The sequence below is a fragment of the Crocuta crocuta genome, unplaced genomic scaffold (genome assembly GCF_008692635.1).
Source record: "Crocuta crocuta isolate KB4526 unplaced genomic scaffold, BGI_CrCroc_1.0 scaffold219, whole genome shotgun sequence".
Lineage (NCBI taxonomy): Eukaryota > Metazoa > Chordata > Mammalia > Carnivora > Hyaenidae > Crocuta > Crocuta crocuta.
In genome coordinates this window covers 3,517,163-3,543,591 of record NW_027551572.1, presented here as the reverse complement: position 1 = coordinate 3,543,591, position 26,429 = coordinate 3,517,163, and the positions used below count along the sequence as shown (strand labels likewise).

The 26,429-nt window shown below is 39.2% G+C and overlaps 1 protein-coding gene across 1 annotated transcript; it reads right to left on the bottom strand.

Moving 5' to 3' along the window:
- Window positions 1–1,238: 1,238 nt before the first annotated feature.
- Window positions 1,239–22,364, bottom strand: DHRS9 (dehydrogenase/reductase 9). The gene is made up of 5 exons (XM_077751154.1): window positions 22,205–22,364; window positions 11,302–11,673; window positions 9,294–9,552; window positions 4,694–4,857; window positions 1,239–2,078 (listed from the first exon to the last, which is right to left on the bottom strand). The coding sequence occupies exons 2-5, from the start codon at window positions 11,612–11,614 to the stop codon at window positions 1,855–1,857; spliced, it is 960 nt and encodes a 319-aa protein (XP_077607280.1). The 5' UTR covers window positions 11,615–11,673; window positions 22,205–22,364; the 3' UTR covers window positions 1,239–1,854.
- Window positions 22,365–26,429: the final 4,065 nt, after the last annotated feature.

Sequence of the window (26,429 nt, the reverse complement as noted above, 5' to 3'; positions counted from 1 at the left end):
AACAATGTTGGTGAACCTCAACTGCAAAGACAAGCTACGTAAGCATCCCCTAGCCCATAGGTAGTTAATTGCAACAAGAAGAATCAGAGATCTAAGATGAACTGTCTCTGGGGCTAGGGCCAAGATGGAGATGTCTTCATAGGTAGGTAGTGATAATAATGTAGATAACTTTGCCTGAGAATTCTGATTCTTGATGTGATTTTCTTCGTTTTCATGCAAAAAGGATGAGTGTATTTTCCCTCACAATAATGACCTATGTGTCCAACTGGACTGACACCATCGGACGTTTGGTTTTTCAAAATTATTAATATGTTGTAAATGTGAAAGGAGGAAATTACCTCATAAACAGATGTTTCTAGAAAGGTGAATAAAAATGAATAGAATTACTGATATTTTCAAATAGGTATGGTTCCGTGGAGCACATATTAAATATTTTCATCACAATAAATACTTCTGTGTGCATGTGCACCAAGTAATTTTCCTTGCTCTTTCACCCTATATCATTTAGCAACAAATACTGAATTTTGACACTTCAAGATTGTTCATGTGAATATTCAACCTACTTCTGTGAGTGATATTGGGTATTGGCATCTAGGGAAGCAGCCGTTTAGAGAACTTGTTTTCGGAGGGCTATGGGGTCAGGGTCAGTCCAATTTAGGACCATGAATATGAGTCAGGATCAGACTTGCTGTCACGGTAACTGTAGGCTAAAGAGAGTCTTAATTTAGCTCTAAATCTTCATAGGGCTTCAGAAACAGGTCCAATACAGGATTTCCAACCATCTTGGGTGTAAGTGGTTTCAGATATTGTGGGTCTTGTTATACTTACAGTCACCATAATAAACACAAATACTCCACATTTTTGGAATGACTGGCTGTCTTGTTACCAGCTTTCCACAGATAGCTCTTTGCAGACAGTGCATGCATCAGTGTTCACAGTGGCCTTGAATAGGTTGTTCAGCCTCCACAGCTCCCTTTAGAATAGGCAAACTTGTCCTGGAATCTCCCTCTCTCCACTTTCATCCTTGTTTCTTTTCTTTTAGTACTCTTGTCCTGCTCGTTTCCTCCCCGCCTACTTGCAGTCCTACTCAGTGTTTCTCTGCTCCCTTTTGCTTATACCAGTCACATGATTCTTCTTCACCCTTCCTTCTCCTGACCTGCCAAAGCTTACAAAAGTGAATTCCACTCCTTCAGAGTCTTCTCCTCATCAAAATAACATATCCAAACCACTCATGAAAGTATTCTATTTATCACTTAAAAATTTATTTGTTCATTTTTTTAAGTTTATTTATTTATTTTGAGGGGGGTACTGAGAGAGAGAGAGAGAGAGAAAGAGAGAGAGAGAGAGAGAGAGAATCCCAAGTAGGCCGCATTGTCAGCACAGAGCCTGATGTGGGGCTTGAACTCACGAACCATGAAATCATGACCTGGCTGAAGTCAAGAGTTGAACACTTAAGCAACTGAGCCACCCAGGTGCCCCACTATTAACATTTTGATAAGGGACACATATTTAACATTCTGGAGTTCAAGGAGTGGTGGCTAGAGGCATGGGGCAGGCAGTAATACATATCATTTTGAATGGGAAAGCCTTTCAATTTCCCTTACATCCTATTAAGCAGGCAAAACCTCAATATTGGGCAGGTGCCATCCAAGCCCTTCTATGTGATCCATCATCACTGCCCTTTTTTCCAAAGAGGGCTTGAAAAGGGACTGTGGGACATTGGGACATCCCCAGCGGTGGTAGGACCCCCTCATTTATCAAAAGAAGCATGATCTAAATGAGACCAAAAAGGAGATGTGTCCTTGAAAGCAGCCAATCTCATAGCCTGGGGACAGGCATTTATTGTCAGCTGAGTCACACTGCCTTGGGATTAGCCAGCTCTGCTTTCTGTTTCAACAATAAAAAGTCTTGCAAAACTGCTGGCATGTGAGACAGAGGTATCCAGAAGGTCTTGGCATCTCTTCCGGCAGCATAATGAGTCTTGGGGAAGAGACTTGTGAGAGCATGGTCCATGCACTCCACCACCAGGGAGAGGTCCATGTTCACAAAGGAATTAGTGCCTTTCAGTTTGTCTAGACCTGCAAAAAAGAGACAAATCACATTTACTCTTCAAAAGAAGGGGGAAAAGAGTGTGGGAGGCTAGGGCGTAAAGGGGAGGATGCATATGTGGGAATATATTTTGAATTTGCTATTATAATTAAGGCCCTTTCACTAGACCCCTGGCTCTCAAACTTGAGGGGGCAGGAGAATCTCCTAGAAGGCTTGTTAAAACCCCATTGCTGGGTTGGGTTCTGACTTACCACCAGTGAGATTCATATATAGCTTTTAGTACTATGATGTTAAAGTGGGACCCAATAATTTGCATTTCTATCAAGTTTCCAGGTGATGCTGATGGTGCTGGTTCAGGGAACAAACTTTGAGAAGCACTCACTACTTTAAAGCAAAGAAGGATAGATGATTTATAGTTTATGAGGCCCCTGAGCTTAGGAAGTTGTGGGTTTGATTCCAAGTTTGTTTTAAGGGATACTGAATAGGAAGTGTGTGTGTGTGTGTGTGTGTGTGTGTGTGTGTGCGTGCGCGCATATGTACACTCACATAGTACGTATCTCTATAATTCAGTGAATAAAGAGGGAATCATCCCCAAAAGTCTTGACTCAGAATGCTAAACATATCCTGGTTATTGATAATGAGCTATGATAGCTATGATCAGCTCAAAAGACTGATAATGGCTCAAAGTATTCCTCCTGTGCTCTTAAAACATACCTGAGTTATATCTTCTTAAGAGAAAAAAACCATGATTTTAAATCTTCCCTTCCACTTCAGGCCTCAGTGGCTGGTAGTTATTCAAAGAACCTAACTGAGATTACCTAATAAGTCTTAGTGACTATTTTAAACTCTTAACAGCTATTGCCTGGGAAATGAAGAAAGGTGAGCTTAGATTTCTGGTCTGCTTTGGAACTGTGAGTCTGGCTGATGTCCAAGGCCTGAATTGGAATACTCTAATAAGAACAACCAGTACAAAAGAGAGGACATCTGAGCCAGGGGCCAAGTAAAAAATAATTTTGAGATGGCAGTTGATGATATATTCATAGGCATTTAGAAAGTATCAATGTCAGTATCAAACAGAGAAAGCTCTTTTAAATGAGAGATTTTGTTTCTGAACCTACTTAGAATCTTCAGAGTTGGTAATGAGCCTAGTTTTTAATGGCAGAGATCCTCAGCATATAGTGACAGCACTGGGAATTTTGTCAAACCAGATGTCCTCGTTGATATGGATGTGTGTATATGTGTGTGTGCGTGTGTGCATGTGTTGGGTGGGGTTGGGTAGCTGGGGGAGTCTGTCATTCTAAAAACCCCCCCAGGTGAATCTGACCTGACTCGTGGCCCCACCTCCAAAACTGCCAGCCTTGAACCTTGACACAGTTGGCTGTATTACCAAACTCACCAGTGAAGAGGCAGGACCAGAGTTTTGAGCATAGAGTGACACAAAGTTAGGTGGGGCTCTGTTCAGGTCAAAGCAGGAGCTCAGTAAGTGCTGGAGGAATGTCGACTAAGCTTTTAATAAGACCAGGAAGTTTGAGGTGGAGGCGGAACCCTGCTTCAGGAAGTTGGACCAACTCCTAATGCCTTGTTCACATTATAGTACAGGGCCCAAGGATAAATGGTGAAGTCGGGCTGTCTGGGTTCAGATCTAGTTCTTCTACTTACTAATTGTGCAACATTGGGCAAGTTACTTCTCTATGCCTCTGTTTCTATAAATTATGGTAATATCTACTTCATAGGGTTTATTTGGGCATTTGAAGTGAGAGATTCAATGTAAAGCACTTAGAATGGTGACAAGTACATAGTAAATGTTTAGTATATGTTAGTCATCATAATCTAGTCTATTATTTCTCCATCCCTGACTCAATCTGATTTATGTTGCTTCTCCTTCCGTCTCCATCCCCTCTCCCCATGCATTCCTGCTCCAGAAAGCTTCCACCCAAATAATTCCTTCCTGCCCTTTAGGCCTTACTCAAACCTGACTGGTCTCATGAAGGCCACTTGACTAGCAATGCGTTCATCCAGTTCTGAATTTCTTGGGCAAGTAGAGACTGCAGCATCCAGCATCCCCTCTGGGCTGTTAGGCTGTCTAAGAAGTACAGGATCAATTTTCTTGCACACTGTACAGTCTCATTGCTTTACAGTCTCACTTGGTTACTTTTTCCTGTCATCTTGCCTATAAGCTAGTTAAGGGTCAGAGTCTGAGTCTTTATAGTTTGTAATCTCCATAAATCCTTGAACAATGTTTAGTGAGTGGTTGTTGTTTGCCAAAAAGAGGAGGTATATATAGAGCTGGAGATGGTGGGCTCCAGTCTGGGTATGATCAAGAGGAGCTGTATAGCCTTCGGTAGGACATGCACCTTTCTCAGCCTCTGCTGACTACTCCTATGGTTCTTTTCAAGAGTAAATTATAGAATTCATAAGGTGCTTAGTATAGAACTTGGCACTTGGAAAACGCCCAGTAAGTGTTTATAAGCCCTTGAAGTGAGAGATGACACTGGAATTAATATGGATTTCTGATCCATATTGAAGTTTCCCTATTGGTATATCATTATGAAAACCTTATTTTTTTTCATTTATTTTTGAGTCTCCTTCATGTTGCCTATGACAATGAACCCCAGAGGAATCCTGGGTCCACCCAAAGACTTACTTTTTTCAATGTAACCTTCTCCATATTGTTGTTTGATATCTGGAGACAGTTGTTTCCAAATGGCAAGTTTCTTTTCAGTGACCTTTACTGGATCTGATAATCCTGTTTTGAATAATCCTGGTTCAATACATGAAACATGTACACCAAAAGCTTTCATGTCCCGTCTGTGAAAAGAATACATTGATGATGTTTAATCCAGGTTGGTTTGGAGAATATTTGCTATTTAGATGACTATTTTCTTATGAAATTTTTTCATGGAATCACAGAATTGGATAGGTTGGAAAGGCATGTCTTGTTCTATGCACACAGTTTGCAGGTGAGGAAGCTGAAGTTCATGGTGGTGAAGTGAGGGCAGTTTAGTGGCAGAATGGGAAAGACATCTGAGTAGGCCCATCCCCAGCCTAGTGCTCCCTGTAAAGCCAGACTCTCTCATGAAATGAACAAACATTCAGGTTAAGGACAGGTTTTTTCTCAGTACACAAAGTACCTTCTGGAGAAATGGACTGATGATTGGCCTAGGTGGACAAGTTTATCTCCATTCTAGGAGTGTGAAGACATTGTGGCACAAATGAGGATAGGCTGAGGGACACAGTGTGTCCATAGTGTGTCACAGTGTCACAATCCCTGATGTGGCTAATCTACTCCCTCTGCTGCTCAGTGAGCTCTTTTATCGTGTGGCCTCAGAAAACCAAAAGTCCACTCATTTACTGGGCATTAAGGTTTTAGGGGAATCATGAACCTCCCCCCTCCGCCCCACCCCTGGGCCTTTAAAGAGCAAAATGAAGTACTGCCAACCATTATATGAATAATTATCTCCTAAATTTAATTTGTATTTCCACCAAGGATATGTAAGGAATGAATTATTCATCTTATACAAGTCTTTACCATAAAATTTTTAAAGAACTCTACCAATGAACTTAAAATGTGATTTATCCTAGGTTCTACTTTCTAGCAACATACCTATTATTTAGTTGGCAGTGTACTTTACTAAAAATGCAAATTATCTTGATCTTGAAAGATTTTTTTAAAGAAATTTTTTTTACATTTTTTAGATTTATTTTTGAGAGACAGAGAGAGACAGAGCACAAGTGGGGGAAGAGCAGAGAGAGACGGAAACACAGAACCCAAAGCAGGCTCCAGGCTCTGAACTGTGAGCACAGAGCCTGATGTGGGGCTCGAACCCACAAACTGATCATGACCTGAGCTGAAGTCAGAGGCTTAACCAACTGAGCCACTCAGGCACCCTTATCTTGAAAGATTTTGAAAAGTATGCTGCTTGCATTAAGATTTCAAAGTTATTTTCCAACTTAATTGTACTTCACTCACCTATCTTCTGATAAGTATTTGGGTAGAGTATTTCTGGAAAGAATCTTCTGGAAAGTATTTGAGAAGAGTTGTCTCCCTACCCACTCACGAAATACCATGTAATCTAGGGACAAATGGCTTTAGTCACCCAACTAAGCTTACTGGTAAGTAAAACAAGTATGAAACCAGTATTTTTGCTGGGCAAATACAGCTTTAAAGAGCCTCAGCCTTCTCCCATTTGGACCACTACCCCTAAGCCCTCTTATATATAGAAATTTTGGAGATGCCACTTGAGTGTGGCCTGCATGTACAGTACCATTTCCATGATTTAGAAAAATACCCATTCTTTATTGGGTAATTTCAGGCATGGTATAGCAGTATCGCAATCACATAAACCCTTTGCTTGAAATCTTTTTTTAAAGTGGTTATTGGTCCCCAAGAGGATGGGAATAAACCCTGTTGTTTTTTTGTCTTTCTCTTTCCTCCCATCATGTGGCCCTGTACCCAGCACACACATGGGAAGTATATGGCAGAATAGGGTAACATCTGGCCGGAGGGAAGTCCCAGGAAACAAGAAAGAACTGGGAAGATCACAGGGAGAGGAGCTGAGGAAAGTGACCTGATAACATTGTGCATTGTACACGTGCATGTATGGATCTGACTTAGAGAAGCAAACTCTGGGACAGCCATCTTCCACATCCCAGACTGGACTGCACGGTACATCTATGGGACAGATCTGACAGCACAGCAAGGTCTTTAAACATTGAACAAACATTGGAATCTTAAAGTACAGAATGATGGTTAGCAGTTGTGACCTGACTAAAACCTCATCAATTGTCTGCTAAAACAAAAATATTGATCTTCTCCATAGGACTTAAATAAGACCCATAGTCTCATGTCATTCCAGATAATCAGTATAAAAAGAACTGGAAACGTTCCAAAAGAACTGGAACATTCCACATGTTCAGCATAAGAAGAAGTGGAAAACCTCAACTCACATGGGAAAAGACAATGACAGATGCTAATGCCAAAGGGACATGGATGTTGGAATTATCAGTCTTTAAAGCAGGTATTTTTAAAATGTTCCAAATACAAGACACTTCTCCAAAGAGGACATCCAGATGGCCAACAGACACATGAAACGATGCTCAGCATCCCTCCTCATCAGGGAAATACAAATCAAAACCACACTGAGATACCACCTCACGCCAGTCAGAGTGGCTAAAATGAGCAAATCAGAGAACTCTAGATGCTGGCGAGGATGTGGAGAAACGGGCACCCTCCTACACTGTTGGTGGGAATGTAAACTGGTACAGCCCCTCTGGAAAACAGTGTGGAGGTTCCTCAGGAAACTAACAATAGAACTCCCCTAGGACCCAGCAATAGCACTGCTAGGAATTTACCCAAGGGATACAGAAATGCTGAGGCATAGGAGCACATGGACCCCAATGTTCATAGCAGCACTCTCCACAATAGCTAAAACATGGAAAGAGCCTAAGTGTCCATCAACAGATGAATGGATCAAGAAGATGTGGTTTATCTATACCATGGAATACTACATGGCAATGAGAAACAATGAAATCTGGCCATGTGTAGCAACATGGATGGACCTTGAGGGTGTTATGCTGAGCGAAATAAGTCAGGCAGAGAAGGACAAATATCATATGTTTGCACGTATAGGAGGATTAGGAGGAACTTGACGGAGGAACAAGGGGGAGAAGAAGGGGGGAAATGGTGGGGGAAAGGGAGAGAGGCAAACCATGAGAGACTCTTGAATGCTGACAAAAACTGAGGACTGATGGATGTGGGGGGGAGGGGGGATGGGCATGGAGGAGGGCACTTGTGGGGATGAGCACTGAGTGTTATGTGGAAACTGATTTGACAATAAACTATTTGTAAAAAAAGAAAAATGTTCCAAATACAAAAGAAAATACTCTTGAAGTGAATGGGAAGTTAGAGCACTTCTCCCCAAAAAGAAAAGACAAAGAACCAAATGAAAATTTTACACTTGAAAGATACAATAACCAAAATAAAAGTATTTATTGGCAGAATGGTGATGGAGGAAAGTCAGTGGATTTGAAGGTAGATCATTAGAAATTATCCAATTTGAATATCAGAAAGAAAAGTGACTGAGAAAGTGAACCTTAGAGATCTGTGGGAAAAAATCAAAGGTCTAACATTTGTGCTATAGTCTCAGAAGGAGGAGAGTAAGAATGGATTGCAGGAAAAAATGTTTGAAGAAACAATAGCTGAAAACTCACCAAATTTGGCAAAAAATATAAACCTCCAGATTCAGGAAGCCATGTGAACTTCAAATGTTATAAACCCAGAGAAATCCATGGCTGGGTGTGCTGAGCTGGGGCTTTGTTTGCTAAATAAGTTCTTTGTTTTGCACTCTGGGGTTGTCTGGCAGCACACGGGAAAATGATGTGGTCAGTGCTTTCTTGGGGGAGCAAAATCTCCACCGCTGATTAGTAAATTTCTGCTTTGAGTTTTATTTAGAAATGGAAGAATCAGAGAAAAACTATTTCTTGTCCTCGGGGTGGGATTGGGGAGATTATCATCTATTTAGCTGTAATGTCTGAAATGTATGATTCTATGGGTCTGGAACTTGCAACAAGAGAGTGAGAGGGAGAAAAATAGCTGTGTAGCTGAGTCATTATTTTGTGATAATTACAATTACTTTATCAGATAGTTTTCTACTGAAGGTTTATTGATTTTTTTTAATGTTTGTCTTTGAGAGAGACAGAGCATGAGTGGGGGAGGGGCAGAGAGAGATGGAGATAGAATCTGAAGTAGGCTTCAGGTTCTAAGCTGTCACCACAGAGCCCAATGTGGGGCTAACCCACCAACCATGAGATCATGACCTTAGCAGGTCAGTGCTAAACCTACTGAGCCACCCAAGCGCCCCTCTACTGAGAGTTTAAATAGGATGATGTTGTGTCTGCAATTTACAGTTACACTAATGGAGAGATCTACCTAGCCTCCCTATATGATTTCCTAACTATTTAACAAACTGACCTGTTGAATGCCAATTCACCATCACTATCAGCATCATGCATTAATGCAAAAAGTTAAAAAAGACCTGTCTACACTTAGGTCCAAATCTCAGTTCTACCACTTACCAGTTGGGTGACCTTGGGCAAGTTACTTAATCTCTTTGTTTTGGTGGTATTATCTATCGGGTGTTATTATTGGGAATAATTTAAGGCACTGATTATAGTGTCTAATACATAATAACCATTCAATAAACATTACCAACTAATATTTCCTAGTATGTCGATGTTTGCTTTACCTTAAGCTGTCATTGAAGCCTTCTACTGCGTATTTGGATGGAGTATAGCCCCCTCCACCAAGTGCAAGCCGACCTCCAACACTGGAGACATTGATAACCCTTCCTCGAGCTTTTTTGACCAAGGGAAGTAAATTTAATGTCACATTGATGAGTCCAAACAAGTTCACTTCAATAGGTTCCCTGTAGTCCTCCACTGTCAGCCAGTCAGTGGGAGCCAGCACTCCGAGAACGCCGGCATTGTTGATCAGACCCCAGAGACCTAGAACAGAGAGAAAGAAAGGAGGTATGATAGAAGATGGCACTTATATGGGCATCCTTGATGGAAATACAGCCCCAGCTTTACACAATTGTGCCATTTCCTCCTCCTAGCCACATTCCTGCTTGGAAATGCTTTACAGTTTTGGGAGTAACTACTTTCAGAGAAGGTGGGAAGCTGAATTGAAATAGTTGAAGCTCTGTTACAATTTCATAGTAACTATTTCTGGTTCTGAATGTCAAATACTGATACTGTCTGGTTGATCCTTTTGCTTTTTCATCTCAGATGTAGAGTAAATTGGTCTATTTTTCCCACTTGCTAGATTGCAAAACAAGAGACTATTTATTTATAAACTGCTTTTTACAAAGAGCAGTATCAATTTAATTTACATCTATTTTTTGGTAAAAAAAAAATCTAGTTGTTAAATGTTTTATTTTATGATGGAAAACATTTAATATTGTTAAAGTTGTTTGGAATTCAACCATTAAAAATGGTCTGGAGCATTATCAAACCATTGTTTTTAAGGATCAGAGTCTCAACTACACAATGAAGATGTGACAGAGAACAATCATAAACATTTGTGGTTTTTTTCCTTTTTGGACCCTAACATCTTCATTAATGAGAATATTTCAAGCTTCAGTCAAGCCAGTAAAAATTCTCTAGTTTGGAATCCTGCCATCTTAGCAGAATGAGGTCTAATGGCTCTATCATGATGATCTAAGACTGCTTTTTTTTCAGATTCTCGGGCTATTTTCTACCTTTCCCATGGAAAAGTGTGTGAGTTCTGGAATGATTTTATTTTTTAGATTTAATTTTGATCCTTTATTGTAGTAGCTCTCACACCAGACACTAAGAATGCCTGCTAAGTCCTACCCTGATGGTCTCTGCATCCCAACAGTGACTCTCCAGCAGCAGACACAGAATTGTAAACAAGTAAGGGAACAAAGTTTATCAGTGTTGATTCTGACTTCACAATCTATCTCAGATCTGTTTGCTTCTCTCTTTCTCCACTGTTCCATCCAAGGCCAGGTCACCCTCACCTCACATCTCAGCTTCTCCCATAGTCTCCCAGCTTGTCTCTGACTTAAAGTTCAGTTCTTTCCAGTATGTTCCCCACCAGTAGTCAGAGTGTTCCTTTTAAATTTAAATCAAACTTTCTCATATCCTTGCTGAAGACCTGTCTTCAGGTGCTTGTTACTCTTGGAGATCCAGATTCTATTGGAAGGTACTTCCCTTCACTGAATGTTATATTTTTTCACCTGTAAAATAAGTAAATAGGTCCAAATAATCTCCAAGGATGTTTACTTCCAAGATTTTAGAATTCCACTCTGACTTTTGAGTTCTGGAATGATTTTATAGTGAGAAGTGTGTCTCAGGTAACCAGATGGCAATTTGGGGATTGCTCTCATGATCTCCTATAGCTTTTAGCCCCAAGTTCCTTTGCTGTGTATGTGGCTAAACTAGAAATTCATGAGAAAAGAGCAGGAAAAGTCAATACCTCCAATTCACTTCTAAATTTGCCCATAGGGACTTATGGCTGAGGATTATGTGGGCTGTGTCTTTCAAGTAAACAGAGAGCTTGCAATTTGGAACTACTGAGGGCTCTATTCTAAGATTTTTCCAATACTCTCCAATACCATACTGGTATTTAGGAAACATTTTCTTGAAAGGCCATTTAAGACCCAAACACATTTTATTTAGCTGTAGCTACTTTACAACACTCTCCATTTTTCTCACCCCCATATCACTCACCTTTTTCCCCAACTTGGTTTTTCACCCACTGGGCAGTCCTCTTGACATTCTCTGGGTCAGTTACATCCAGAAGCACAGTGTGAAGCCTTTCTGATGTTTCTGCCTTTAAAGCTGTTGATTTTGATTCAGTCAGACAAGCAGCGATTACATGAAATCCTTTTTTATCAAAAGTTCTGGCTGCCAAATTTCCAAAACCCGTGTCACATCCGGTAATGAAAATGTACTTATCAGTGATGTTTGCAATCTTTAGTTGTCTTTTATAATTCCATAGAAAACCACAAAAGACTAGGAGGGCTAATACCCAAATGAACATGTTCTTTTCTGTATGTGATAGGAACTCTGCTTTCTTGTACAATAAAAGAAGATGGTGACCTGAGTTCAAAATTAGAAAGAAAATTCAAATTAGAACCATCAAGGGATTAGAACCCAACATTGGTAAACTTCAGGTATTTTAATGCATTTGAGTAGATAAATAGTTTTTAAAAAACATAACTGTTATTTGTATGGAAAGATGGCCATTTAAGTGCTAAACCACTGCTCTAAAGTAATGCAAAAAGCAACAAAGCCATAGTCAGAGAAAGTAAACAGGAGAGAGGCAGAGAGAGACAGAAAGAGAGAGGTGCCACAGCAAAGCTGACATGGGTCATTGAGTTCGACATGATAATAATCTCGTGTGAATTCATCTATCTGAAACATGGACTGTCATTGTAAAATCTTATCTCTTGCTACTTCATGAAATTCAATCTATTAGAAAATATTCAATTTCAATTGATTGATCAGATTCTTAATTATTCTTAGACTGTCAGGAAAAGGAGAGTATTTTGGTGTTGCCATTATGCAAATGTTTCCAAGTTGGTTTCTAGTTTCTTATTTTCAGTAGCTTATTGTCATCCTTCAACCCAACTCTAAAACTATCACAACACCATGCAGAGAGTATGCAATGTGCAGCTGCCAAGGAGTTCACAGAGAGAGGGTGGGATGAGTGGGAAGGCAAGTGAAGGATGATGCCCAAAGGCACAGTGTCCCAAACAGAATCAAGAAGTCTCAGATTCTGTTCTCTCTGGCTTTCTGTGAGAATGATTCACACGTACATAGGACAAAGGCAAGGAAGTTCTTTCCTGAAAACCATAAAGTATTGACTGTAAGTAGTGCTGAATGACCTGAACAATTAGTTTGTCAGGGCTAGATGGCCTAGGGCTTAAAATCAAAAAGGTGGAGGGCTTCCTTTCCTCTTTACTCAGAAGACTGCATTTTTCCTTAGCATGTATTACCTTTTTTTACTTTTTCTAAATTAAGAAAATTATTATGTCATGTACACTTACTACATCAATTCAGAAATATCACATTTCTTTTTGGATTAAAAATAATGGTAAAAAAAAGAATATTATATTAATTTTATAAACTTGACCATTTAAATGCATGTGCTCTCTTAAAAGTTACACTAATTATTGGGGCACCTGGGTAGCTCCGTCAGTTAGGCATTTGACTCTTGATTTCGGCTCAGGTCATGATCTCATGGTTTGGGCCCTGTGCTGACAACAAAGAGCCTGCTTGGGATTCTCTTTCTCCCTCTCTCTGCCCCTTCCCTGCTTGCAAGTACTCTTTCTTTCAAAATAAATAAATAAACATTTTTAAAAGTTACACTAATTTTACAGTGCTTGGCTGCAAAATTACAGTTGTGAATGAATCAAGCCATTGCCTCATAGATGCTTCTGGAATCATGACTGTTTATGGACACTGTTCAAAGTATTTGTGAGGCCAAGCAATTTTATAAACTTCGGCCTTTCTCTTTTTCTAAACATCTATTTATTTATTCTGAGAGAATGAGAGAGAGAGTGAGCAGGGGAGGGGCAGAGAAAAATGGAGAATCTCATGCAGGCTCCATGCTGACAGCATAGAGCCCAAACTGTGAGATCGTGACCTGACCCAAAATCAGTAGTTGGATGTTCAACCAACTGAGCTGCCCAGGCACTCCTGGACTGACTTTCTTTCTTTCTTTCTTTTTTTCAATTATTTCCTGGTTTTTCATTTGAACCATTTAAAAAAAGTATTCATTTTTTTCCCTGCTTGTCAAAGTAACTTACACTCATGGTAAAAAAGAATTTGGCAGATACAGAAAAAATTAAAGAAGGAAGTAATGATTATCACATTTGACTCCTAATGTTTTGGTATGTTTTCTTATATATTTTTTTCCTGTATATATAAATATTTCTCTCCATAATAAAGAACATAAACATACACACAGAATTATATACACACACACTCATGTGCACACATACACACAAGTTTTGTCTGCTGCTTTACAAGGAACAGATTATTTTCAGATAAAAAATAACTCAGTCTAATATATCTTCATCACTTCTCAAGGAAATTTTGGGCTATGCTTTTATCTTTTTTCCTGGCAAAAGATCTATAGCTAAAGAAAGAAAAGAGAACTATCAATTGGTAAAAATATGTCAGAGGTAAACATTAAAATATGGTAGGTTTGAGCAAACTAGTTGATTCCTTTTGATACAGCTGTGCCTATTTCTAAAGCAGTCAAGTTTTTAGACTATCATGGCTTAATAATATGGCATAGTTTCACAAATCTTTCCTGTGTCGGAGTTATTGAGTTGTGGCAAATCCATGTCCCTGTAGTAGAATTTTCTCTTCTCAAATATATAAATACATTAAAAATGTTTAATTTTGAGGTGAAGTGTTAATGTAATCATCTTTTGCAAAATTTCATGTTTAGATATTTTAAGGAAATTTTATATTTATAAATTCAATTAGTATAGTGTTTCATTCAAGTCTGGCCTCAATAAATTGAATAATTGAATAACTAAATGTTGAATATGTTTTCTGAATGGATTCTGTAGCCTTCACTGCAATCCAAACCTCATGGAATTATTTGAAGAAGACAAATGCTCATGGAGTTTAAGGTGTATTAGATCAGAGAGAGGAAACTTTCTATGTTGTCAAGTTTTTCTAGGGGCAAGCATAAGGAGAGTAATAGTAAAAGAATGGTTTACTATTCTACACTATACTTTTACATATAGATCTCATTTGGTTCTCTCAGCAGCTTTTTGAGTTAGAGGGGGCACATTATTTGCATCATTTTGTAGAAGAATTAATATGCTAACTAATAAATGTAAAAGGAATGATGGAATTAGAAAATCATCATTAGGCAACTGTCATATAACAATTATATCAGGGAAGAATGATCAATGGATGCTAAAACTAGTAGGTGAAATTCTAACAAGAAACAATAATTATAGAATCTCAAAAAATCTCTCCATAAGATAGGTACTAATTAAAAAGAGGTTAATAATAATTTCACAGTAGAGAAATCTGACAGACACTACCTTACCCAAGTGATAAAAATGAATACCGCTAGTTATGGGATAAACCAACATCATGTGCCTCCTGGTATGGTGCATAAATGGGTCCTAATCCTGCATGGAGCTACATCTTCCAATTATAGACAATATATGGCATATACTCTTTAAAAATGTCAAAGTCATGAAGGAAAAGAAAGATTGAAGACTACTCCAAGTTAATGGAGACTGAAAAGAATGACAACCCAGTGCAACATGTGATACTGGACCAGAAAACTATTTTTTTCTTTTGCCAGAAAGGATGTTATTTGGTCAACTAGAGAAATTTGAGTGAGATTTGTTGATCTGATAAATAATATTGCATTCTCAATAAATATTAATTTCTCAATTTTTATAATTTGCTAAGATTATGTAGAAAGTGTCTTGCTTTTTAGGAAATACACACTGAAGTATTTAAAGACTCTGTAGCACCATGTCTTCAACTCAGTTAAGACCATGTCTTTAACTCGCAGTTAAGAAAACAATAAGAATATTTATATAGATAAATAAACATATTAAGGAAGCAACCTGAGTGTCTATTGACAGATGAATGGATAAAGAAGATGTGGTTGCCAAACCACAAACAGTGGTTGCTGGGACAGAGGTTCGGGTGGTGGGGGTGTTTGTGGGGGGATGGGCAAAATAGGTGAAGGGGATTAACAGGTACAAGCTTCAGTTATATAAAAAATAAATCCTAAGGATAAAAAGCAAGGTATAGGAAATATAGTCCATAATAATGTAATAACTTGTATGGTGATAGGTGGTATGCATTTTGTAAAGTATATAAAGGTCTAGTCACTACATTATACACCTGAAGCTGTTATAATATGGTATATCAACTGTACTTCAATTAACAAAACCCCCACATACATATGGTTATAAAGTGAGAAATAAAATGCAAATGTGGTAAAATCTTAGTATTTGGGGATTCTGGATTGTATTATTCTTTCAATTTTTCCACAGATTTGAAAAAAAGTAGGAATTTGGCAAGGGAAAATAAAACTTTTGTTTGTTTGTTTCTGAGAAAAGGCTTCATTAGACTCAAAGGGGTTTCATGCACAAAATAGGTAAGAACTCCAGCACTTTAGAATCTAGTGACCTTGGACTTCTGTTGCTAAGTTCACCTTCACAACTAGTGGAGACAAACAAAAACTCAAACCAAACCAGTAAGATTCCTTCCTCCCTCCTCATCCTCTCCATTTCTCCCTTACTTCCTCCTTCCCTAGCCAAACACATTTTTCCTTGGTGACTAGCCACAGAGAAGAGCTTTTTTAGTTGTTAAGGATGGGCTCACATTAAAATTTTTTTTTCTTAATTTTTTTTATTTTGAGAGAGAGAGAGACAGAGCATGAGTGGGGGTGGGGGGACCAGAAAGAGAGGGAGACACAGAATCTGAAGCAGGATCCAGGCTCTGAGCTGTTAGCATAGAGCCCGATACAAGGCTTGAACTCATGAACCACAAGATCATGACCTGAGCCAAAATCAGGTGTTTAACCAACTGAGCCACCAAGGCACCTCAAGGATGGGCTCACATTTTATGAGACTGACGCGCTGCCCACTGCGCTAAGAGGGCTGCTTGATGGGCTCACATTTTAAAATGTGTTGTCTTCATTAGGTACCTCTCTAGGCTGAGGATCATTTCAGATGCTGGCGCCCCGGTCTGCACCCTGAATCCAGGAGGCTACCAACTGTGACCTAGAGTTTTATAAAGCTGTCCTTACACTAAATATTACTGTCTAGAAAATACTGGTCCTTTTTTAATTTTTAAGGTTCACATTCTTCTAGGTCATCGACCAAGTCAGCCACAAACCAACACATACACACCTTTGACCTCTAATAGTATTTCAGCCAAGATCCCATGTGTTGTCATGTTCCCGAGCAGCAGCCCTCAGTCAGAGTCATTGGGAACATGATCTGTACACAGAAGCTGATTGATGGCTGCTTGGTTCATTGACCACCAAGAAGTAAATGAATAACTGTGATTACTATGGCTGCCTCAACAATATTCTGCCAGCCTGGTCACCTCCACGTGGCTCCTTGGTCCCCAAAATTCAGAGACTTGAGGCACTGACTTTAGATGGCTTTGTCTTCCATCTCACAACAAAATGCTTAGCAGAAGTACACGTTTCTTGGTTCAAGGCAAGGAGCACCTCTTCTGTAACAGTCCTCTTAGGATGCAGTGGCTGTGAGCCTGTGGGCTCATCAAAGTTGAGAGCATAGTAAGGGCAGCTCTGCAGCCCTCAAACCACAGTACGTGAGGACTGGCACATCCTCCAAACCAGTCCTGGAGATATTTCTTAAGCCCAAATAAACACTAGCCACTTTGCTAGTAAGAATAAAAGTGGGAAGCAAGGACTGAGGCCACACACACGTACACACAGACACACACACAGACACACACCACAGTAGGGCAGGGATTAGGAACCCAGGTCTCAAAATCAGACAGATAGAGGCCCAGTGCCAGCTCCTCTATCATCAGAGGTCTTTGGGTAAATTATTTACATTTTCTTAGCCTCCGTTTTCCTATCTGCAAAATGGAAATAATAACTTTTCCGTTGGAGAGTACCTCATAAAACAGTGACTAAATGCCTGCTATATAGGCAGAATCTTACCACTATGGCAGGATCAATCACACTCACGTGGAAAGGTCTGCTCTATGTATTGCTTATATTTCGGCATGCGTTTCTCACCCCTGGTAATTTTGCTATTTTGGGTCAAATAAGTATTTGCTGGGGGTCTGTCCTGTGTATTGCAGGATGTTTAGCAGCTCCCCTAGCCTCGATCCCCTACATGCTAGAAGCATCCCCTCCCCAGTTGTGACAACAAAAAAATGTCTTCAGACACTGCCAGATGTCCCCTGGGGGACAAAACTACTTCCAGTTGAGAATCACTGGTCTAGAGCTTCCTTGCCTTATGGGTCCAGAACTTCACAGCCTCAGAACTGCTTTTCCAGAAACTCAGTCATTAGTTCTTTGGTGGTGCCACATTGATGAGAATTTATTTACTTATCTTTAATGGCCTTACCAGAGAAGTTTTGTTACTTATAAAATATGACCCACATCCTGCTACTGTAAGCATTAGTTTCTATGATTTAGAAAAAGTGCCTTTTTGTTATCAGGAGGTTAGAGGCAGTAAAGAAAGCCAAATTTAGAAATTACCAGGTTAGCACTTCCAGTATTTGCGAGGCCTCAATTCCGGCTAAGACTTTTGAATTTGGGCCACTATGGGTTCCTCTGTGGAAGCCCTTCTGGGAGGTTGTCAGTTGATTCTACAGAATTCAGAATATGGTACTAGAAACACCATGATACTTGGATTCCTGGTTCACCAAGTCAGGTAGTAATGGTAGTAACTGCTATGGTTTATTGAGTGCTTGCTGTATTCCAGGCCCTCTGGTAGCATCTATAAATATTTATCTTATTTATTTAAAAAAATTTTTAATGTTTATTTTTGAGAGAGAGAGAGAGACAGAGAATGAGCGGGGGAGAGGCAGAGAGAGGGAGACACGGAACCCAAATTAGGCTCCAGGCTCTGAGCTGTCAGCACAGAGCCTGACACAGGGCTCGAACTAACAAGCTGCGAGATCATGACCTGATCTGAAGTCAGAGACTTAACCAACTGAGCCACCCAGGCGCTCCTATCTTATTTAAACCTTACAGTAACATTATCTCCATTTTATAGAGAAAGAAGCAAATTCAGAAATGCACGTTAATTGGCTCAAGATGCAGTCATAGTGCTGTTCTGGGGACTGATACCCTGGCCACTTTGATTTGGCTATTCATGCTTTAATCCGCTGCCACACTGCTGTCTGGATGCCCACTCAGCTCTGGGAGTCTGGGCTGTGTCTTGCATGCTACTTGGCATTAGGTAAATAAGTGCTGTGGAAGGAAAGAAGGGAGAAAAGAAGGAAAAAGTTTCAACTCTAAGCCCAGGGTTCTGGTGATAGTTGGATTAGTCTTTGAGCCCTCTGAATCATCAGGCAAAAGGTTAATAATAGCAATAGAATAATCACACTTCCAATTTAGAGAACTTTAAGAATTTTTGAAAAGTGTTCAAATAATATTTATCTCATTTAATTGTCAAAATATTTTTGCGAGCTAGGTAGAGTAGGTATCATACATGAAGTCATCAGCGAGAGAGTGGCGAGAGCTAAAATTCTGATATCTGAACTCCTAGACTGAGGGGAAGGAGAAGGAAGAAGTGCAAAGGAATTAGCACATTATCAGTTAGTAGGAGGAACGAAAATGCTTTATCAAAATTCTTGACTACAAAGATTCAAAAGGAACCAAGAAAGGAGAACTAATTGTGTCTTCATCTACCATACAAAATGGTTAAGTGTAAGCAAGTTTGTCAGCTATAGAAAAATATTGCAGCTTGATTGCTGTCCTTGCTTACTTCTGCTTTTTTTTTCCTTTAAACTTTCTATACCTGGGTTTCTTTTCCTAGTAAAAAGTCCAAAATTAGATCTTTTGATTTCACTTCTCTTACTTATCTTCCCTCTGCCCCTTAAAATTAAATGACAATTAAAAATAAACAAAAGAACTGAGAATAATGTCTCAACGTCATTGTGAGCAATACTTTTCATAAGAAACATAGAATTCTTTTTAAATATTTCCTCCAACAAGATTTGGTGTCATTTCTACATAACTCTATGGAGGGCTTTGCTTTACAAAGCAATACTGAAACTAGTCAATCACGCTGATTGATAGGAATTTGTAGAATTTTAATTTACCTTCAATTTGTTGCAATCATGGCCTAAGTTGAATCAACAACTAAGTTGTTCATTAAAAAATATCAAATAGAGAGCATTTAGCAGTAGCTTTCTTAAATATTTTCTTTTTGAAGTTCTCTTGTACAGCTTTCGTAATGTCAGTGGCATTCTGGACAAGCATGTCCTTAGTACATTTAAAGATTGTTAACCTAGTTAAGTGTACAGCATTCCTTTTTACCTTGACCTTTTCATTGAAGTAAGAAATTCTGTTTGTTTGTTTTCAACTCAAGTGACTTTTCACAGATTTCTGCTCTGCTATTAAGAAAACTAAATGTTTTGATCTAATGACACAAACTAATTCATGACTAATGAATTATGTTTCTGTGAAAAAAATGTTCAAGTTGGGCACCCAGAAATCTAAGGGAAAATTTTTAAGTGAAGCCAAGAGATCCTATATGAAATATGCTTACATTAAGTAACAAATGCTTCTTTGAGGTCTGATTAAAATAATAACAATGATGACGGTGATGATGATATAATTGAGGTATTCCTCATCATGGAAACATTAAGTTCCCTCACTCAATGGAATGAAGACGCCCCTTTGACACTGACATTTCCCTTGAATCCTGCTTCCTCCAGGAGGGAAGTATCTTGTGTACCCTGGGTGTACTTTGTGTGGTGGAACCAGTGAGATGTGGAGGAGTACATGCTTTCTTTGCAGACTCATTCATTCATTCAGTCTCCTAGAAGAAGTATGGCAGCCACTCAATGTAGGGAGGGCCTGTTGGGTGTACATTTGGCATTTTTAGTTCTAAGGATAAAAGTATCTCTGGTTTTCTTTTGCCTTTTCTCAAAACCTTTTCATTATTTATCATAACATCTACAATTATTAATTAATTAATTATCCCCAGTTCCCTCTAGGTTGATTGCTTTGCCAGTATGCTTCCTGACAGTACTGGGGGGTTAAGAATTATTGCTAAAGCCATGGTTGCTTTACTTAAGAGAATGTATATTGTATATGATTTAGTTTATCATTATAAGCCTTCAAAGAAAGCTTAGAATATGGAGAGAATGTTACATATAGATACAGAAAATGTGTTCAAAACTGCAGTGGGTTTCTTTCGTACACAGTTATTTTTGAGCAGAAGGAAAGGTGTGTTTTAAAAGTCTGTTCCTTAAGGGGCGCCTGGGTGGCTTAGTCGGTTAAGCGTCCGACTTTCGCTTAGGTCATGATCTCGCGGTTCGTGGGTTCGAGCCCCGCGTCGGGCTCTGTGCTGACTGCCAGCTCAGAGCCTGGAGCCTGTTTCGGTCTGTGACTCTCTCTCTCTCTGACCCTCCCCTGCTCACACTGTCTCTCTCTCTCTCCTAGAAATAAATAAAACATTAAAAAAAAAAAGTCTGTACCTTAAGAAAGTGACATTTGTTATAAGGGTTTTAAGATCAATGCCCCCTTTCATCATCTGAAATGTATGAGATAATGGTGTTTTTCTTATATTTAAACATTGGGATTTGTTCTAAAAACTGGGCACACTCTTCAAATCCCAAAAACATGAAGAACAGCACTTAAATTCCATTCTATGCAGCATCTAGCCAAGGATATTCTTAGAGCATCTCACATATGCTGAAGGATACTAAGATAAATAAAACATGAGGTACCTGGGTGGCTCAGTTGGTTAAGTGTCTAGCTTCTGCTAGGTCATGATCTCATGGCTCGTGAATTGGAGCCCGGCATCAGGCTCTGTGCTGACAGCTCAAAGCCTGGAGCCTGCTTCAGATTCTATGTCTCCTTTTCTCTCTGACCCTCCCCTGCTTGCTCTCTGTCTCTCTTTCTGTGTGTGTCTCTCTCTCAAAAATAAAATAGACATTAAAAAGTAAAAAAAGAAATTAAAAAAAAAAAGATAAAGCACAATCCTTACCTGGGGCTGGTAGGATAGGGGGACATTTTAACACGATTTATACAAACTTAAGCTGATTTTTAATCTAAATACATGTTTCAGTTAAGCTTTTTCCTCAACTGCTAAAAATTAACCCACTTCGAGAGTGCGTAACACAACCATTGTAATCATAAAGCCTTTAACAAGGGCTGCCAAGATTAAGCGGCAGTAAAACCACTAAGTTGACTTTCTCCCTTACCTGTTGCATGTTGGGAGTCAAAGTGAAAATAGACTCGGACTGGGGGAAAAGCTCAATGTTTTCCAGGTAGAATGCCAGGCACAGGATCATAAAATGAAGAATAAATATCTGAAGCAAGTTTACAGCTGTCATCTTAGTATCAGGAATCAAATATGCACTATGCAGAAGTTCCCTGCTTCCTTCTGACCTAGAAGGTGTTTTTCTCACCCACTTTTATGTGCATGTGTGCATTCGGCTCAAGTGACATCTGAGAATATCAGCAAAGCAGGTTGACAAACAGATCAGACCTATAGGTTGCAAATCTGTTGTTCCAGTAAGAAACTCAGCTAAGATTCGTACTCTTTTTGGAGCCCCTCCCCCAACCAGTTTCCAGTTACTTGTAAGTTTTACAGATGTTGTCAAATAGGCGCAGAAAGAATAACTAGATATAAATTTGATTATAGCTCTAGGATGCCAAAGAACATTCAAGCAGAGACCTGGGAGAGTTTAAGGCAAGGATCTGGGTGACATTGGGATTACTTTTATGGTAAGATGCATTCAGTGTCCATCACAGCTTTCTAACATTGCTATTATTATTATTATTATTATTATTTTATAGCATAAAAAACAACTCAGTTAATTTTATAAGAGTGAGGAAAGTCAAAGGCAGTTTGAAGAGTGACATGAGAAATGAAGGGACAAATGACAGAATTCAGTCAGCGGTTACCTTAGTGAGGGTGAACTGGGGTGCAGGAGCTGTTGTGGACTGACTGGGCCAAGTGCTGTCTGCCTGCTGTGCTGAGGAAGGAAGGATTGAGCCACCAGACCACACTGATCCTCTGGAGGTGGTGATGGCCAGGCTTTCGTCAAGTTCTGAGTACATAGATATGTGAGGAGTCCTCAGCTTCCCACCTGACTCTGAGTCACTCTTGTATGACACTGACTGATGACTAAATCTCTCTTCAGTGGATGAAGGAAGAAGAAGCTGGGGGTCATGTGTTTTCGAAGGAATTGGTAGTATATTCAGTAAATTAAATTTAGCAACTTTCAGAAGGGGCTTAAAAATGATCAATAACATTCCTTTAACACTGAATGCAATCTCTTGACCAAATTCAGTGGTTGAAATAACATGAAAACATTTTGTAAACTGTCTGGTGCATTGTTTTAATCATTTAATTTTGAATTATGATTACTGTTCATAATCTCTAGGTTTTTTTTTCTTCCTGTTAACATGTCTTTGCTAATTTAGTACTCTTTGCTTCCTAAGAGAGTAGGTAAGGGACACCAGTCTCTGATGATAATTTTCATCATTTTTTTAAAACACCGATGAGCAAGGAGATCAAAATAATTTAATGAAATCAGGTTCTGTATTTATTTATGAGTCTTAAGGTACATTGAGGAGATCTTACTGAAGTGATTTCTGGGACTAAGATCACTGAGAATAGGAAAGGATGCCCCTTTCCTTCCCAGAGTTGTTCTGTTTCAGAGTTTATCACAATTGACCTGCAATGAAAAATATTGAGGCTGCAGAGGACAAGGACGAAGGAAGAGATAATGCTAATATGCGACTCCCTATCCCCCAGGCTACCACCTCCCACTTTAGGCACATAGCCAGGTGCAAACTCCACCTATTGTTTACTTTCATTTTCCCTATATAACAATTTATTGCTTTATGTCTCAGATTGCCCAGGCTTCTGTCTTCTCTCTTTGAAAGTGCAGTTTTTTGTTATTGTTGTTGTTGTTGTTTTTTGGTTTAGCTGCGAAGAGCAAATGAATGAACATATCTGTTTAGGTAGAGCTTGGACACTGCTGTCACCCTATAAATTAAATGGGGATTTTTTTTCTCCAAAAGAACCAAAAACCAAGACTGAAATTTACACAGGTAAAGATGTAGCATGCCCCAAATATGCCAAATACACTTCTTCCCCTTTAACATTCTGCAAGTCAAAGTAAGGCTTAGATAGAAAATCCCTTAGAGAAATAATACATTGACTTAGATCCACACGAAAAAAATATAAATAATTAATATCAGATCCTTTCTGTGAGCAAGTTATTGTCACTGAGAGACGGAACGAGCCATAAACACCTGGGTGGTCATATAGGAGAGAAGGGAAAAGGGGAAAGAAAAGGCTATGACAGTGGTATGTTTCTTCCCTTGTCAAATGGCCCCGTATAGGGATTTAAGCAATGGAATCATTTGTCAGCAGTGCCTTATCTGGACTGTAACCATATCTACATCCAGATTCACATCTTAAGAGCTAAATTTCCTTTCATTCTATTCCTTAACAAGGCAACCTATGAAAATACTACTTTGTTCAGCACTCTCTCTACATTAGTTAGACTTCTGGTTGTCGAAGATGATGTAAAAAATACAGAACTAATTGCCATTCTGTTTTTTCCCTAGTTCCTTTATAAAGCATAAGACTGCACTGTGGATTTCATTTAAATGTATTCAGTGTTGATAATTGGACTGTAATTTTATAGGTACTGCCATTGACAAAACACTAAACATATGACTGTCCTTTTTCTTCTTAATCTTTGTCTCCCATATTTCCCCCAATTTCTGCCAAACGGTGCCTTCTCCACATTTCCAGACACCAAAACACAAGGAGAATGTTCAGATTCAAGGCTGTCTCTGGTGACATATATCAGGGTTCCTCCAACTGCACCATGCTGGGGTCCAAGCCAGACATAATCACTTACCCTAGCACTGCAGGCTGTGGTGGATCCAGCTCCTGAGTATGGCTGGTGTCACTCTGATAAGGATGGCCAGGAGGGCGAGGCTGTTTATGGAGAGTGCATGTTGGCCTTCCCCTTCCTGGCACAGTATAATCCCTTCTCCAAGGTCACTCTCAGTGGACTGTGTCTTCGTGAATAACTATGAATTGGTATTATGTTTTCATATTTTTAAAAGTATACTTTGTAATGTCTACTTCCTCCTTTTGTCAACAGACAGTGCTCTTATTTCCAGTATAGAGATTCCCCTTTTTATACCAACAATGCCTTTGACATTCGAGCAGCTTAACTGCAAATGCTGCCCAGAAATGCATAGCAAGGCTTGGTCAAAACTAGGAGCTTTGTTACTCATTAGACATTTCCGGACTCCCCATTGTAAGATGAAGCTGGGCTCATCTTTTGTTTCTCTCCTCTGTAAAACCCTTACAGATACTAATAGTTAAGGACTGAATTGTGAGAACATTTAGTAGATTCTTTGAAGAAAGATCTTATTTCCAGAACACACAGCCTTTTAGCTTACTCAAACAAGAGGTCTTGGTTTGAAAGGTGGGGTGAGGAGTATTATATTAGGGAGCATTGTCCTGGAAAGGCGATGGAACAAGAGAGATGAGTGAAGGCTTAATAAGAAAAATGTGACTCGCACAGAGGAAAGGAGGAGGGTCCTCCTTTTGGTGTGACCATCACATATAGAGCATTAAAAAATCGAATGTTCCATGACTTAGGAATGATCATCTTGCCAAGTTTCCTGGTTTCTTCTAATCCAAGACAACCCCCCCCCCCCCCGCAAGAATCTTAGCTGAGATGGCTAATGACAAATGAAATTAAGAGCAGACGCCAGATACATTATATTGTGCAAAATGTAACACTGTAGGAAAGAACTCACTGGGATCCATGAAATGGAGAGGAGTCAGAGGTAACTCTTAGCAGTTAGAGATAACTGCCTTCAGAGCCTGTTTTGGGGTATTTTGTATTGTCTGTTCTGTGCCAGGCCTGCATTAGGTTCATGAGATACAAAGTTGAATAGGGCCTTTTCTATTGAAGAACCACTTGCCATTAGCTCACGGAATGCTGATTAGGAGATCCCACAGAGGTTTGCCTCTCCTTGAACGGCCTGCTGCTTGCTGGCTCCCAACATGTGACTCTTATTTGTGGTGTTTTTTTTTCACTCCTTAAGACTATTTTAGATTGTTGGGGAAAGGATGAGCTCACCCTTTGCTGTGGATATGTGAAACGCTACAGCCTTTTTTGAAAGCTTTCTGGAAACATCTACTAAAATAAAATATACATAATATTTTTTGACCCAGCAACCTCATTCTCCAAAATCCATCCTACAAAAACAAAAGCCAGTATATATGTATATATAAGCAAGATGTGATCCATCTTGGATCACAGGAACAAAGTATTTGCCACCTGAAGTAGGATGGCTGAGTAAACTGTGGTGGATGTGCACACAGAGTATTATTTTGGAGCCATTAAATAGAACAAATTAGAGCTTTACTACTTGGCTTGGAAGGCTTTTCAAGATCTCAGTTTTGTAAAGCAAACAGAGAATCTGCATGTGAATAAGATATTTATGTGAACATGGAGAGAATATGGAGATACATGCATTGGTTTGTTAGTATGGGTCACCGTAGTTAGGTGGCATAGATGCAAAGACATGATGAGGCAAGAGAAAAAGGAAAAGGTTTTTTTAAAGATTACAGTGAGAATGCTATGATTCAGCACAATGGCAACTAAGGAAAAGTCTGACCCACCTCCATGATCCCCTCCAAAAAGCACCAAAAACAAAAAATCTTCAATCTAATAGAGCTTTCACATCTAATTACCAATGTACAGGAAATATAGAGAATAGAGGAAACAGATTAAACTACACCCTGGAGGTCTTATCAGCAAACCAACATGGGCAATTCTAAGGACAAATAACTTGGTTTATTTAATAGAAATAAATTGCACAGACAAAACACATGGAGAGGAAATCTATTGACTAAAAGATGTAATAACCATATGCAATATATAGAAATTACTAGGATCCTGATTCAAAGAAACATACTTTAAAACAACAATAAATCCATTTGAAGCAATTTTTCTGAGACAATTAGCAATTTAGATAATGGAATAGTTTATTCTATTAAGTAATTATTATTAATTTTCCAGATGTGATGATGGTATTAGGGTTATTTAAAAAAGAATGCTTGTTATTTAGATTAATTACTGAA

What these genes read in the sequence shown, in the direction of transcription:
- DHRS9 (XM_077751154.1), bottom strand. Translation starts at nt 11,614, where the DNA reads ATGTTCATTTGGGTATTAGCCCTCCTAGTCTTTTGTGGTTTTCTATGG. An exon ending in AAACCAAGTTGGGGAAAAAG is followed by an intron (nt 9,553 to 11,301) that starts GTGAGTGATATG and finishes TCTCTGTTCTAG; the next exon opens with GTCTCTGGGGTCTGATCAAC. An exon ending in GGCTTCAATGACAGCTTAAG is followed by an intron (nt 4,858 to 9,293) that starts GTAAAGCAAACA and finishes TTCTTTTCACAG; the next exon opens with ACGGGACATGAAAGCTTTTG.